This window comes from Mus caroli, chromosome 12 (assembly GCF_900094665.2).
Source record: "Mus caroli chromosome 12, CAROLI_EIJ_v1.1, whole genome shotgun sequence".
NCBI lineage: Eukaryota > Metazoa > Chordata > Mammalia > Rodentia > Muridae > Mus > Mus caroli.
Window position 1 is genome coordinate 53124723 of NC_034581.1, and position 16946 is coordinate 53141668.

General features: G+C 42.8%; 1 protein-coding gene across 7 annotated transcripts in view; it reads left to right on the plus strand.

Moving 5' to 3' along the window:
* The first annotated feature begins 272 nt into the window (after window positions 1–272).
* Ttc6 (tetratricopeptide repeat domain 6) overlaps window positions 273–16946 on the plus strand; it is a 173422-nt gene continuing 156748 nt past the window's right edge. For 3 of the 7 annotated variants that reach the window (XM_021179236.1, XM_021179237.1, XM_021179232.1), the window contains exons 1-3: window positions 289–400; window positions 501–642; window positions 12019–12903. In XM_021179236.1, coding sequence (XP_021034895.1) covers window positions 12034–12903 — 870 coding nt within the window. In that variant the 5' untranslated portion in view covers window positions 289–400; window positions 501–642; window positions 12019–12033. Of the gene's footprint in view, window positions 401–442; window positions 643–12018; window positions 12904–16946 lie in introns of those variants that run through there. The other 4 variants (XM_021179235.1, XM_021179234.1, XM_021179231.1 and 1 more) reach the window with 4 other exon arrangements.

Consider the following 16946-nt stretch of genomic DNA (forward strand, 5'->3'; position numbering starts at 1 on the left):
TAAATGGCTCATTAAGCTAGGCGGTTGGCCATTCTGGGAAAAGCAGCTGTTGTAGGTGATGTGTGACCAGGTTTCCTCTTGGGACCCGTTTCCACCATCCATTGAACTGAGGCCTCTCATGAAGGGTTTAAGCTGCTGGAACCAGGGCCTGGAACTGATTTCTGGACACTAAGCCTTAGGCAATCCACTGTCACAGGGGTTGGGAGTGGAGCATGTGCAGAGCTCAAGTGTTGGAACCTCCGCGAGGCGAGGCTTGTTGCTAAGCAACAAGGGAGCTGGGCCTTTCTTTCCCCATTTAGCTGGTAGAGCTGCCTGGGCCTCCTTGGGTGTTGGCAGTCTCTGGGTTATCTGGTCCTTCATCATCAGCTAGGAGAAGTTCTGGCCTTCCTGAACCAGCCAGGTAAGCAGAAGCTGTGGACAGGGTGCAGTAAATTCCTTCGGACTCTGATAATTGGCTGAGCTAGTGTTCCCGCTTTCTCATCCACTTTGGTGGGTTCCAGTTTCACAAAAGTCGTGTCAAATCCAGGTTGGCGCGTGATCGAGGCAGGAGTAGTTGATGGGCTTCTGTGGACTATAAGCTTGAGCTAAAGGAACATTTCGGTGAAACAGGACTGAAGAGGCCCCAGAGAACTTCCAGTAGAGGTAGGACGACTAGGCTTCGGGCTGGGGGAGCGGGGGTTCGCGAAAAGGCGGGGTGGGGTGGGGGATAGATGGAAACGAGGGTGAGGAATTAAGATAGCTGTGTGTGTTTAATCCCAGCACTTGGGAGGCAGAGGCAGGCAGATTTCTGAGTTCGCGGCCAGTCTGGTCTACAAAGTGAGTTCCAGGACAGCCAGGGCTATACAGAAAAACCCTGTCTCAAAAAAAAAAAAAAAAAAAAAAAAAAAAAAAAAAAAAAGATAGCTGTGGGGAGGGTAAAAACTCAGAGTGCAGGGGATTAATGTCACCCGCTGACCGTCTCAGCCACCCTGAGCCAGGACAGCTTGTTTTGGACAAACCTTAACTACAATTAGGCGAGAATGTGCAATGGAGTCTAGCTAATTTCAGAATAGAGAACTGTTGGTCTTGAGTTTGGGAGTAAAGGAGATATTACGGCGCTTACTGTAAAGGGTTCTTTGCTACTGAAGACTTCAGACAAAGTAAATCTTTTTGCAGATTTGTGTTAAGATGAACTTAAGGAATAGAATAGTTTTTTTTTTTTTTAGTATTCATATATAAATATTTACAATTTGCTCTTTTCCTGTTTACACCTTTGAGTAGTAGCATGATTTATAAGCACAAAGGTACAATCTACCTACTGAGGAGTCCACACAGATATATTCACCTTTAGAACAATAGCTACAATCTGAATCTCTGACCCTTTCTGCTCACTCTGCCGTCCATCCACACCTGACTCTCCCCTCTAGCTCCGACAGCCACTGAGGTCTGCTGTGTGACATTACAGAGGCAACTGCGTGCACTAGAGTCTTAAGGAGACAGTATGTTCACTTTTGTCTGGCTTCATTTACTCAGGATGGTGGCTTGCCAAAGCCCTTTCCCCAGTTATCTAGTGTACTGTTAGCAATGTGGGTTTTGTTACTTTGTGTTTGTGTTTAAGACAGGGTCTCACTATATAGCCTGGACTAACCTGACTGTGACCCCCTGTCTTTGTCTCCTAAGGGCAGGCTTCACAGGCATGTTCTGTCATGCTTGGCCCTGTAGTAAGTTTTGAAACCGGATACTGTAAATTGTCTAGATTTGTCTTCCCTTTTGAAATTATTTGGATGATTTTAGGGCATTTGCACATATTGTAGAATTAGCTTGTTATTTCTGTTAAAAATGTCTGCTGGGGATTTATTTTTTGCAGTTCATAGATTAAAGGCCAACATAGTCTGCTACAATCTCCAGAGAATAAATGGGAAAGTTTGATAAGTGCTGTCAGAATAGGTGGCTGACAGCCAAAATTTCTAGCTTAGTATCAAAGCAAAGTAGAAACTGTTGCAAAACAGAAAGGAAAAAGAAATCTGGTGTCCTTCCTGGAGGGGTTGGTATGGTCTAGGGAGTTCTCTCCCAGGGACAGGAAGTGAACAGGTGACAGACAACTTCAGAAATTCTCTACTCTATTCTCAGTAATAAACATTTTAAAAGAAGGAAGGAAAAAGAAAAAAGAGGGAAAAGGGGAGACAGTTTGAGCTGAAATGAAAAACCTCTATCCCAACATTCTGCCTGAATAGCAACAAATGCCATGAAAAACAATCAAGCAAACAAACAGAGACACAGTGAGAAACTATTGTCACAAATCCATATTGGTCCCAGGACCCCAGTGCGCCGCACTCTTAGGAAACTCAGAACAAATGTCACTATTATATGCTAAAACCTGACCAGAATACCTCTGAATTATGGGGAAGAAACTGTGCAGCTTTCAGTGAGGCAGAAACCTGGATGGAAACAACATGGTTCGGAGAACATAGATACGGGTTCCCACTAGTGTGCCTGACACCAGGAAGGATTGCCCAGTGGGTATGAAATAATGGTACAGATTTCCACTTTACATCTGTAAAGAAAGATAGTGCTAGTGTTTGTGACCCAGCCTTGCAGAGGACCACCTACCATGGAGAACAGCATTCCCAACCCAATATCTTGAAGGATACTCACAAAACATCTGTGCCAAAGACTACCCAGGGGTGTGATAGGCATCTGGGAGCCACAGAAGGAACAGGTGGGGGTTGTGGCTGGCCAGAAAGGAGACAGACCATTCAGATGGTGTCCCTCCACCCAGCTCTCTCTGCACAGTTACTCATCTTCAACTTAGTATGCATTGCTAGTGTTCCCGGCCAGCTCTGTCCTGTCCTGTTCTCCTTGTCTCCCCTCTTCTTTACCTTTTCACTACTCATGTATTCACTCTTCACTTTCCCCCTTTGATAAGTGTTTCTCCAGAACATGAGCTGGCTTGGTTTGTGGTGTCCATGTGTCCTGGATGTCTCAGAGCTGGGATTGCTATAGGCTATTTGATTGCATTTCCAAACCTCCCACTCATTTTTCAACCTTTGGCCAAAGTTACCTCATCTCCCCCTCTTTTTCCCCTGCTGTTTTCCACCTGCTGTTTATTTCTCCCGCTCTCTACTCACCTCTCACTTCATTTCCTTCACATTCCTACCTTAGGACAGTGGTTCTCAATCTTCCTAATGCCTGCATGGCCCTTTAAGACAATTCTTCATGTTGTGGTGACACCTGCAACCATAGCATGTTGCTACTTCATAACTGTAATTTACTCCTGTTGTGAATTGGAATGTCAATGCCTTGCTTTCTGAGGGTCTTAGGCAGCCTCTGTGAAAGGGGCATTCAACCCCCAAGGATCTTTTGACCCACAGGTTGAAGCCACTGCCTTAAGCTCTTATGGTGTAAGGCTCTGTCATTCTTCCTTGACTTCTTAAAATGGTGAGTGCTCAGGAGAGGATTGTTTTGATTTTAGTAACACTGAATTTTTATGGAGGCCCCAATTTTTGATAGTATTCTATTCTTAGGGGAGTACCAGGAATGAAGTCTGGTACCCTGGTCTGGCATCCTGACAGAGGATGGCAGATAGGTGACACCTCAACCTTACCTCAACATAATTTGTCTTGAGCATTGCATTCACTGTCACTAAAATAATCATAATTTAAAAAATTCATTCAGTGGTCAACTCCAGGTGTGTAAGTCTCAATATAAAACACACACACACATCCCAACCCCCCCCCCCCAAAAAAAACAAAAAACAAGACCAAACAAGCAAAAAGCAAGGCAATCTGACTGCTCCAGAAGTTACCGATCCCAATAAATGGCCTCCCAGTGAAAGAAAATTAGATGACATCCCAGACAAGGAATTCAAAAGACTGATAATAAATATGTTCAAAGAAATAAAAAAGGACACAAACTCCTAAATAAATCCCAAGATAACAAAAAGGCTGAATGAAATAAGGAAGTCAATATAGGATATGAAAGTAGAATTCAATAAAGAGATAAAAATAGTAAAACAAACAAACTGGAAATGAAAAATTCAAGAAGTTAAATAAAAACCTCTGAATCTATGGGAAGACAGACTATCAGGACTTGAAAACAACATATGGGAGATGGAGCATTCAGTTAACTATGAAGATAAATTAATAAAACCATATGAATGAAACATGTGAGATCTATAAGGCATCATGAAAATCAACCTGTGATTTATGCCTTATGATTCTTTCTAAGAGACTTGAATTCATGCAATGCACTCCAGGTAGGGCACTGAAGACCAAAGAAACATTTCCACCGCAGTCTTACTTAGTGAGCAGTGAGTTTGCCAGGGTCACTTATGGGAAAACTGATGACTCGAGGGCAGCTGAGTCACTGAGATGCCTACTCTGCATGGGCAATGACCCATGAAAGTTGCATCCCTGGGGCTCCCTGTGCAATGCACTGGCATTGGAAGGGTCCTTCTCTCGCAGGTGTTACTACCTCGTATAACAGAGGGCAGGGGCCTTGGGATCTTCCAAGTTCCCTCAGTTCTGAGACCTGTAAGCTTCTGATTTTTCCCTAAGACTTACGAACGTCTTCCCTTCCTTCCAAGAGGGAACATAACAATTTGGACGAAATTGCTACACAGTATAATGACTTAGTAGAACAACAATTTCTTGTTAAAAGCTTAGAAGACATTTTCAATAAAAAGTAATAACAGAACATTGCCCAGATCTAGAGGAAGAGATGTCTATTCAGGCAACATGTAGAAAACATAATACATAAGACCAGAAAAGAGCCTTCCCACATAATACTAAAATTAAAATAATAAATATACAGAACAAGGAAAATATACCCAAACTTGCAAGTGAGAAATACCAAGTCATATATAAAGTATGAAGCAGGGGAGTGATCATATTCATAAGAGATTTCTCATCAGAAACCTTGGTTTTTTTCAAGCTCAGAAGGAAAACAGCCAACACAGCTTACTATACCCAACACAACTGTCATAATTTAAGGAATAATAATTAAAACAATTCTAAAGTAAAATTCTAAAAGTAAAATAATTCATGACCCTTAAGTTAGCTGAATAGAAAGTATGTGAAAGAAACCTTCATTCTGAAACACAGGTAAAACACTTGTCTCTATGATACTACAGTAAAGAACAAACTGTGTTTGAGCTGCAGGTAAGCAAGTGATGGAAATAAAAACACTAACCGCTACACATCAACAAAATGACAAGAAACATAATATACATCTCTCAAAAACAACTCTGAATATCAGTGATGTCCATTCTCCCCTTAAAAGACATGGAGTTGCAGATTGCTCTAAAAGACAGAACCACTCTATTTATGCCTCCAGGAAATGAGCCTCACCATGCAAGGCAGATTGGACCTTACATCAAAAGATAGAACATGTGTTTCAAGCAAATGGAATGAGGAAGCAAGCAGGTGTCACGGTCCTAATATCCGGCAACACAGTCTTGAAATGGAAGTGGTGTATTTCAAGTCCTGAAAGTTAATAACTGTCAACCAAGATACCTAGAAAGGTTACTTTAATGGAGAAATTTATGGGTAAATACGATATTTGAAGGCAAACACAAGTTAATGCAACAGTAAGTTATTGCAGAAAATTATTAAAGTAACACTGCACACATAATAAAGAAAGAAAAGGTTTCATCCACAGAATACAGGTGTTGTCTTAGTTAGAGTAACTATTACTGTGATGAAACACCATGATCAAAAAGCAAGTTGGGAGGAATTTACACTTCCATATCACAGTTCACCAGCAAAGAAAATCAGGATAGGAACTCAAGCAGAGAAGGCACTTGGAGGCAGGAGCTGATGCAGAAGCCATGAGAAGTACTGTTTATTGGCTTGCTCCTCATGGTTTCTCAGTCTGCTTTCTTATAGAATCCAGGACTACCAGCCCAGGGATATCACCACCTACAATGGTTTGGTCCCCTTTCCATCAATCACTAATTAAGAGAATACTCTACAGGCTTGCATGCTTACAGCCTGATCTTAACATAAAACTAGCCAGCATAACAGGAAAGAATGCATTTCTTGAAGGGAAGAGATCAACAGAGAACTAGGAAAGAATCAGTCATCTCCAATGCCACAAATCTGCAAAAATCCTATATCAGCAGGAGGGAGAGAGAAAGAGAGAGAGAGAGAGAGAGAGAGAGAGAGAGAGAGAGAGAGAGAGAGAGAGAGAGAGAGAGAGAGGAGAGAGAGAGAGAGATCTCCTAACAGACATGTGGACCAGGGAAATGATCAACAAAATCATCAGAAAGCATACAACATTATCAAAAACAACCTAACATATAAATGGTCTTAATTCACCAACTATAGGCATATAGGCTAGCTGACTGGATAAAAAAATCCAACTATGTTTTGTCACCAAGAAACTCACAAAACTAGGAAAGACATCCAAACTATGAGGGTCAGAGTTGGAAGTAAACCCATCAAGCACATGGGACCTGCAAACAAGATAGACTAGCCATTCTTATACCTGATAAAGGAGACTTCAAACCAAAGCCAGTTGGATGAGACATGGAAGGCCACTACATATTAATATAGGGACAGATCATCCAAAGAATATATCCATTGTAAATATGTATGCACTGAATCTTAGGCACCCTGGCTTCATAAAGCACACAGTGAAAAACATAAAAGACCATATTTGTTCTGATGCAATAATAACTGAGAGATCTCAGCACACTCTACTCTCACATCTAGATAGAACTTCCACACTGAAAATCAGTAAGGAAACACCAAAACTAAATAGACATGCCACATACAGAGTATTCCACTTCTGCTAGGGAACACATATTCTTAGCAGTGCTTAGAGCCTTCTCTAAAATTAGTCAAATTATTGGCTACCAATTGCCTTTACAAATACAAAAAATGTGATAATTTCCTCATCTTATCATACAATAACAGATTAAAGGATAAATCAATAAATAGCAAGACTAACCCCAGGGAACACACAAATATTTAGAGACTGAATACTACATAAAAATTATTATTATGTTTTTTGTTTCGACTAAGGAATTATCCCTTCATTTTCATTAAAATTTTAGATTAATATACAAAGTACTGTGCTTCATCGAGACATATTTTTAAAAGATTACTGCATTTATTTGTTCATTCGAGAAGGGGCATGTGTGTACCACAGTGCACATATAGAAGTAAAACAACAACTTGCTTGCATGGGTCCATTCTTGCCTAACACTGGGTTCTGGGGTATTTCAGTCTTGGTGGCTGCTGAACCACCTCACTGCTCTCATGTATGGTGTGTGTGTGTACACTTGTGTGTGTGCACGCACGTGCAAATATGTGTTCTAAGTTTGATTTTAAGAGTTGGTTCTGTCTTCATCAGGCTTCAAATATTATGGAAAATGTAGAAAGAAGAAAAAAGTTATTGTCTCATTCTCAGAATTATTCATATGCTAGAATATATTCTTTTATATCTTCAAGGAAATTCTGATCAAAGCACAAATAGGTCTTCTCCGTTACTACTGAGTTTACAAAAGCAACATTGTTTTCAAAGAATTTTTATTTTTCTTGTAGGAGATGAAATTTTTGCCAACTGAGATAAGCTGTCCATGGGCTTAGGCATTTCTGATGGAACTTAAGGAGAAGTCCATTAGAAGTTGGCAGTGATGTGACTTTAGGAAATAAATTTGGTGGTGGTGGTGGTGGGGCAACAGGCAGGGATCCTTTCCTTGGGCTGCAGGGTTTTGCACAGCGTGGGCCCAGGTCATCTAGGGAGTGCTTGCTGTGGTTCTGCTTCACGTCCAGTCTGGAGCAGAGTCTTGAATGTGGAATCACACACCTGTAACCGCAGTGCTTGGCAAGCCAAGGCAGGAGGACCACCCTGTATACACAGCAGCGTCCAGGCTTCTCAGGGCTGTATTGCAAGAGCTTTTCTCAAAGGGGAAAAAAACCCAAAAGTCATCACCACAACCCCCTCATCCCCGCCATGGATTGGAGCACAGTTTGGCTTTTCTGTCCCAATAGGAGACATGAAAATAATCCTATAAACCAGGATTTGCTTGAGTCAAAGTACAGAGTTCACCACGGGAAGCACTCGGTGAGCCTTGTTGCACCTAGAGAGAGAAAGTCTAACTAGTTCTGGCCAGATTTTCTTCCTGATACCTCACCTGGCCTGGCAGGAAAGGGGCAAAGGCTAGATATCGGCCCCTCTGATGCCTACTGCGTTGAACGTCCAGTATGAGAGACAGGAAAAAGGTCGCACTTCCAAATCTGGAAAGAGCAGGACAATGAGATCATTGCTCGCTTTCCAAAGATTTTAAGCACACTCCGTGACACCTCAAACTGCAGTAGTAGACTTGGCTAGCATGGATTATGAGCAGAAAATTCAACCCCTTCCTTCATCTCTTACTTGGGGACAACTGTATTACTTTTCTTTGAGAGTTTCCAAACTAGAACCATCCTGTCTTTGTAAATTGCCCACGGACAAAGAGAAAGTATTCTAATTTCCCCGGAGGCTGAATCTTTAAAAAGTGATTTCCTTATTTGGTGGTGTTAGGAGTGGATGGGGGAGAAACAGGTAACACACCCTGATAATCCAATAAGCTTTAGGATAGCACCCAACTGGAGCGCCAGACTAGAAGCTCCTGTCCTCTAATCTGTAAGTCCTAATTCCTATTTATTTATTTATTTATTGCCATTATAAAAAGAAAAAAAAATTCTGTTCACCTTTCAAGGGGATGTGCATAGAAATGTTAAACAAGGGAAGTTTGTTTAAATTTCAGGAACAAACTGAGGGCCCAGAAGTTGGGAAGGGCACCCAGAACAGGAAATGAGAAGAGGGAAGGGCTGGGAGTGTGAAGCCAGTCTCTCACCAGGTGTCACAGCAGCTCTCCTCTGTGCCTCCTGCCACTTAATGCTTCTCAGCCACTTGCAGCTGGTCACCCTCTGAGCAAATTGTCACCTGTGCAAACAATGAGGGCAGAAGGACTGTGAGGTGTTTAAAAGGAGGAAACTTCCTTAAAGTCACTAGAAGCCATTTCTAGTGCTCAGATGTCATGGGTTAGGCAACAGACAACAGATAGATTTTATTATTCTCTTCTACTCCCTGCCCCCCCTCCCCCGGACAGAGTCTCATTATGTAGAGCAGGCTGACCTAAAATTCAACAGAGATGTGCCTGCCTCTGCCTCACAGGAACCGGGATCAAAGATATGTGCCAGTCACCACACCTTTTAATTTTCACTTTGTAATATGAACCTCTGGTGTACACAGAATTGAACTGTCCATAGGGCCACTGTCTATTGGTGCAGAAAGAAAGCTTCATAGTTCCCAGACAGGAGCTCTGTCCCTTCACAAAGGTCCTCTGTTTAGGAATCAGCAGGGTGTGTTTCAGGAATGGATAAATGGGGCCATTTTTTTTCATATTTTCAAAGCTAGACAGTAAATGACTTCTATTAGGAAAACAACTGTTTTTTAAATATTGATATGAGTCTAATCAATACAGATAGTGGTAAGCAAATAAATGCTTGATATTTAATTATTACATATCTTAAGTAGATCTTGACTTACTTTTGGTAAATCAAGGCACAATTCTTTCCCAAGTAGCCAAACAATGGCCCTGGCATGATTAATTGAATGGGTTTTCCTTTCTTCTATCATTAATCAAATTCTGCCTTTAATAGTATATTTCATATCATCTCAAAATATTCTTTCTCAGTGTACCTACTGATTCTATCGGCAGTGTTTGAGTTCTGAGGAGTCTGTGCAAGTCTCAATTCTCCTGGCACCCCCCCCCCTCCCGTGAAAAGGGCAGGTGTACCACCCTCCTTTTCTTCTCTCATAGTGTTTAGTAATCCTATTCATTTATCAAACAAATTAAAACATTTGAAATACCATTGTTAGATTTTGTGCATGTGTGTGCAACATGAAGTCAGTATGGTATCTTGAGACGACCTGATATAATTAAAGCAGTTGCTTTGTCACCAAGGAACAGTAGCTGCCTATTCAAACTTTTATGTCTTTGAATTAAAAAAAATATTCATATGGTGTTACTCTTTGAACTACTATGAAAACTCACCATTATGTTTTAAATGAGGGCATTTGCTATATCTATGCATTTTTAGATTCAAGTCCTTTGGAGAACACTTACATTCTAAATGGTTCCTTAGTACCTATGTTCTCTAGCTGAATAGTCAAACCTGCAGAATCCAGTGATGTTCAGAGGCTCTCTCCCCACTGTCCCGTCTCTGCCTCCTGGCTGCCCCCATCCATTCTTTTCTGTCGTTATTTTCATAGCTTTAGTTCTGTGCCTTTAACTCCTGCCCTTGGCTCTTGGGGAGCCACATGTACTCTGTTTTCTGGCTCCCTTGCTCTCTCCCTCCTTCCAGCATTCACAGGTAAGTCTCTCAGGGGTCTTCCACAGTAGTTCCTCCTAGGGTTCAGTAAGGATCTCAGTGCCTTCAGGATCCCCAAATTCACTTAGGACTGTGGGCACCACACAAGGGCCCGCTGAAAAACGGAAATTGGCATTTAAAAATTATAGTAAACAACTACATGAAAGTTACCTCATTAGCCACGTGGACATGTACATTTGGGTGAATAACACATTTTATTATGCATCTTGAGTACGGCCAAACTCCAGAGAAGTGATGCAAGGTCCAGGTTCATGCTTATGTTTGGCAAGTCACTTCCCACGGAGCTACCTTCCTAATCTATAAAAGTATCAGTTTTTTTGAATGAGCTTTTTGTTGCTCCCATTTACTTTTTTGATATTTAAATTTTATATTAGGTATTTTTTTTCTTTTTAATTTTCTAGGCAGGATATTGCTGTGTAGCCTTGATTCGGCATGTAAATCAGCTTGGTTTCAGAATTGTCTTGCTTCTCCTGCCTCAACCTCCCCGAGGCCTGGGAATGCAGGATTACACCCCACACCCAGATCCTACCTATTTGGAATTGTTGACAAGGTGCTATCATTCTTACCATGTTATGTCTGTTTTCTTTCTGCTTGATTAGCAATTATAGGTCTCAGGCTAAAGCTACTGAGCTGCTTGGTCCCCCTTTCCCTTGGAATAATGTCATCCCCAAGTACTAACTTTTTCAAGCCACATTTTTTTTTCTTTCTTAAAAAATTTCAAGTGGTTCCCAGTAGCTCACAGATTAAGTACAAACATCTAGCATCCACGGCTTTGTGAGTTATAGCCACTGCCTCTGTCTAGAGGCAGGCTTCCTCTCTCCCTTCCTTCGATATACCAAGCTCAGGTGACCCTTGGAGTAGTGAGCAGAATGGCTGGATGAGTGTATGTGTGTGTGTGTGTGTGTGTGTGTGTGTGTGTTGGGGGGTGGGGTGGGGAGACACCCTGGACCGTGTGGAGAAGCAAGGGGTAACAGCAGCTATAGACAAAGGGCAGAGACTTGATCCTTATGTTACCAGACTCCTCACTTTTCTCCCAAGAGAAATTTGTATGTGTAAAGGTCCCAGTCCCAGCCAGCCACGGGGCATGGAGGTACAGTTGGAGATCTTTATTCTCTATTATCCCCGCTACCTTAGGTTTTCTGTGCCTACGTAGACTTCTGGGAGCCCTGCTTGGTTGGAAGTGGGGCACAACATTGCAGTCTAAAGCAGTGTTAAAATAGATCCTAAGGGGCTTAGGAATTATCACTGAAAAAACAATTTGCTTCTTTAGAGTAGCGGTTCTCAGCCTTCTTAATGCTGCCACCTTTTAATACAGATCCTCATGTTGTGGGGACCCATCCATAACATTTTCCTCCTTGCTACTTTATAATTGTAATTTTGCTATTGTTATAAATAGTAAAGTAAATATTAGTATTTTCTTATGGTCTCAGACGACCCGTGAGAAAGGCTCTTTTGCTCCTAGAGTGTGTCCATACATAGAGGGATGGCAATCTACTGGTAGAGGATCATGGGACAGGCCCTAGACGGAAATTTACTTGAACACAATACGTTCTATCCAGAGACACTTCGCAGAACTGTAATTTTATTGCCCTAAGTTTTGTTAAATATTTGTTTTAATACATATTTTTTTCGGGTGTGTGTGCGTATTTTACAGGTCCAGTTTGTCAAGATGTCCACCATCCCAAAGCACTTCGGACTGACAGCCAGAGAGGAATCATACATGTTCAAAGAGCTTGAGAAGATTCGCCAGAAAACCAAGAAGGATTATGAGCAACTCAGGCAGAGACTGGCCGCCAAGCCGGCTTTGAATGCAGTTTTTGAAGACCAGGAGAAGGAAGAACGCCTGGGCACAGCAGGCGGCAGTCGGGAGAAGAAGGGGCACGTGTCCTGGGCTGCCAAGCCATCGTCTGGGGCGGAGAGCGGGGAGCGCCCGGCCGCGGCCGACCTGCAGGGGGCGCCGCACAGCGCGCGAGGCAGCCCCGGGAAGCCCCAGCCGTTCCGTCCGCGGGACTTCTACATGCGGAGCTCCGCGTTCCGGCGGCATCCTCCCTACAAGGAGGCGCCGGCCATCGCCCCGCAGGTTGGCACCACCCGACCGGTGATCCTCCTGCGGCCGCGCTCGCGCCGGAAGAGGTTGCGCGAGAAGGGCCGGGGGGCGCCGGTGACCAAGCGCGTGTCCAAGGGCCGCGCGCCAGAATCGCCCGGGCTCGACGTAACCCACGCCCGGTACAGACTCGCCAGCTCCTTGTCCAGCCTGAGCAGCGATTTCGACGAAAGCGGGCGGTTGCGCAGGCTGCGGATTCGCACCCACTTCCAGCGCGATCTCGTGCGATGGCACCACAAGCCCTCGTCCAGATCCCGGCGCGAGGGGAGCTCCGCGAGCCAGGGAACTGCGCCTCTGCTGGGGATACGCTACTTGCCCAAGAACATCGAGGAGATCATAGCCTCTCTGCAGTCCGAAGCCCAGCAGGCCTCAGACCAGACCATCAAGGAGCTTATTCAGAGCATCCTGGGCCAGAACTACGACATCGCAATGGAAGTAGGTGAACTACACTAGTGCTTCTGGGTGTACAAACTGTAGGAGGTTATGCATACATGAAACACACATATGTGTATGCATGCATACATGTATGCACGTAACATTTCATTGTGCATATTTCCGTCTATATGATGAGACGAGTTCTAAGGTGTTATGGAAATTCTTTGCATTTTACTTGAATTTTCAACATTTGGATTTTTCCTTAATTGATTGATTGATTGTACATTGCTTTTAGCGTCAGAGAAATGGAGAGGTTATTAAAAAAATGGATTCAAAGAACGTTTGTTGACGACCAGCATACTACTAGTGGTCTTCCCTTTCAACGACTGTCATTACTTAGTACTGAAAGATCAGAACTCGCATGATGAGGAAGAATTTTACTCTTGTTTTTTTTTTTTTTCTTTTTGAGCTTAGCCTAATTAGTCATGATTTACAGAATAATGAATTTACAGGCCAAGAAAACCATCATCACTATTACATTTAACTTACACGAACTCCGTAATATAATTTTTTTTAGTAGGTTCTATTCTCTTAAAACATTTTCTTAGTCATTCCTAAGTTTAGACACTTGTAAGTGCATATTGTATGTGAAGCAGAATGACACGTTACACAAATGTCTTTTTGTATTTCTCATGTGTATGCATAGTTGTGTGGCACACGGATGTGTCTCTGGACACCTGAGGGTGATGCCCAGAATGGTATCAGGTAGGTGGATACCAATAGAAGATTTGCTTTGTGTAGGAAAAGAAGTGAGATTTTTTTCCATGTGAAACGGTTGTTCCCTGGGAAGCCTTAAGGTTTAGTGAAGCTCGTGAATTTGCACAGCAGAACTAATGAATGGTAGAGTTGGGATTTTAACCCCAGTCATCTTAACCCCAGAAGTTGGGTCAGAATTATGTCCAGAACACTATTTATTAAATGTATGTCCCTCATAGGAAACAAGCTATAGAGTCTAATAAGGGAACTTGAGTCCTACATGCTGGAGGAAGGAGAGATGAAGGAGGAGAGGGGAAGCCTGCCTGTGAAGAATTATCTTTTTTTTTTTAAAGATTTATTTATTTATTATATGTAAGTACACTGTAGCTGTCTTCAGACACTCCAGATCTCCTTATAGATGGTTGTGAGCCACCATGTGGTTGCTGGGATTTGAACTCTGGACCTTCGGAAGAGCAGTCGGGTGCTCTTACCCACTGAGCCATTTCACCAGCCCCCGTGAAGAATTATCTTGATTAAGTTAGTCTCCAAGCATGCCTGTGAGGGATTGTTTTCATTAGGTTAACTGAGGCCATCCTAAAGTGGCGGCACCATTCCCTAGGCTTGGGCCCTAGCCTACATAAACAGGAGAAAGCTGGATGAGCACGCCTAGCTTCTGTACTTCCTAACTATTGACACGATGTGAGCGGCTTCCTCAAGCCCTTGCTTGAAGCCCTTGCTTGTTTGAAGGTGATGGAGTGGACCTTCAAACTGTGTGCCAAAATAAACTTTTCTGCTCGTAAGTTTTTTTCATCAGATTATTTTTTTTTGTCACAGCAACAAGAAAAGTACTAACACACTGCTACATATTTACACACATGATGTATAAAGGCAGTAAAGCACTAAAACAGGAGACTTCAACTTTAACCTACTACGAAGTGTATGTGGTCTAAAGACATCAGTTGAAAGACAAGGATTGAAATTGATGTGACCTGACCTTATATTGTCAATAGGAAATGATCTCTGAAATGATCATATATGTAGTTAAAAATGAAGGTGAAAATACATCATTCACTTACCAAGAGAAAGCAGGAGTGTCTGTATTACTATAAGAGAAGGTAGACATTGAAGCTTCTCAAATCACTAGTATAGGCTTAAAAAAATTAATCTGCCAAGAAGACAAAGGATCCTACGTGTATATGTATTAAGTAAGAGAGCTTTAAAATGTAAGAAGAAAAACCAAGTAGGATAGTCTGAAATTATAACATTCCTCTTTTAAGAACTGATTAAGAAAACAAGGCAGAGACTCCCCCAGCAATAGTCAAATGCCCGATTTGTCCCTGCCCAAGGTTCATACAATAAAATGAACCATGTAATGAAATGAACCATAAAATAATCCCAGTAAAAGTGAAATAATTAAAATAGTTGCAGTGTTGTCTGTAACCATATGGGAATCCAACTAGAGACCCACAGATAAGAACATCATCGAACAGCCGGAAACGAGACAGTGTAGTCAAAGAGGACGCGTCACAGAGAGAAATACTCCAGTGTGCGAGGCCCAGATGAAGTAAAGCAGAGGGGGAAACTTAGAGCATCATATTTGTACGCTACCAAAGAGGAAAAGTGCCAGTCATTACCAAGAGTTATGCTGTGTTGGTTTTTTACTTGCTTCCTAGGCATCAGAGCTGGACAGGACAGAAGGTTGTCTTTCTCCTTTGGAAGCCTGTGCTGTGCCTTTTGGTACCATGAAAGGGAGGGTGCATTCAGGCCAGCTCCTTAACCATTTCTCAACCAACAGGCATGGTGTCTTCAGGAATAAGAACTTAACTTCCAGCCCTCAAAAGAGGGCTTCTCATTTCTGAGATATATATAATATCTATATCTATATCTATATATTGGTCAGGTGGCCGTTAGTCCTTAGAGGGAACAATGTCAGCTGTTTAATGAGAAAAGTTTGTTAAAAGTAGATATGTATATTTATACACTGAGTTAAGTGTATGATAGGGTTTTTCAAAGGCAAATAGCAGCATGATCTTGCTATTTTCAGACATCCTTATTGTTACTTTTCCGCCCCCCCCCCCTTTTCTGTATTGACCACCCTCCTGCTTCCCTCAAGAGCCCCTTCTCTTTCCATTTCTCTGCTCTGATTGCTGGCACCCTGCTATTCCCCTCTCTATTGCTTATCCTCCCCTCCCCTACCCCTCCACCTATTACTGTGATGGTTGAATAAGAATGGCCCCCCTAGGCTCATATATTTGAATGCTCAGTCATCAGGGAGTGGCATTACTTGAGGAGGACTAGATGGTGTGGCATTGTTGGAGGAAGTGTGTCCCTGGGACTGGGCTTTGAAATCACCCAAGCTAGTCACAGGGGCTTTCTCTCTCCCGTTGCCCGTGGATCTGGGAGTAAAACTTGTCAGCTCCTTCTCCGACACCATGCCTCCCTGCATGCTGCCATGCTCCCGGCCTTGGTGATAACGGACTGAACCTCTGAACCTGTGAGCCAGCCCCAGTTAAATGCTTTCTTGTATCAGCGTTGCCTCGGTCATGGTGACTGTTCACAGAGATGGAGCAGTGACTAAGACAACTGCTAGCGATTCTGTTTTACCTTCCTAGCTTCTGTAGCTACTACAGGCTCTATACTCACCTTTGAAGATTTGGAGCTAGGATCCTCCAGTAAGAGATGTGTCCTTTGTCTTGTCAAGCCTGAATCACTTCACTCAAAATGGTCTTTTCTAGTTCTGTTCATTAACTGCAAAAGTTCATGATTTTGTTTTTCTTCTGAGCTGAATAATATTCCACAGTGCATCTGTACCACATTTTCGGCGCTTCTCAGCTGTAGGGCCTGCAGGTTGTCTCCATTTCCTAGCTATTGGGGAAACACAGTGAACACAGCTGAGCTGGAATCTGTGGGGTAGGCTGTCGGGTGCTTTGGGCTTATGCCTAGGCGTGGTGTAACTGGGCCACACATATGGTAGATTGGTTGTTAAGAGCTTTAGGACGTGTCCACGCTGATTTCATAGTGGCTGCACCAGTCCGCAATCCCACCAACCGTGAATGAGGGCTGCTTTTCCCTGCACCCACTCCAGTGTGTGCTATTAGCTGTTCCATTGATCCTTGCCATTCTGACTTGGGTAAGGAGGAATCTCAAAAGTCTTCATTTGCATTTCCCTAATTGCTAGAGACAATGAAAAGATTTTTGTTTTTTAGATATTTCATTGCACTTCTCTTTTCTCTTAAGAATTCTCTGCTCTGCTGAAAGGACCCTGATATAGCTGTCTCTTGTGAGACTAGGCCGGGGCCTAGCAAACACAGAAGTGGATGCTCACAGTCAGCTATTGGATGGATCAC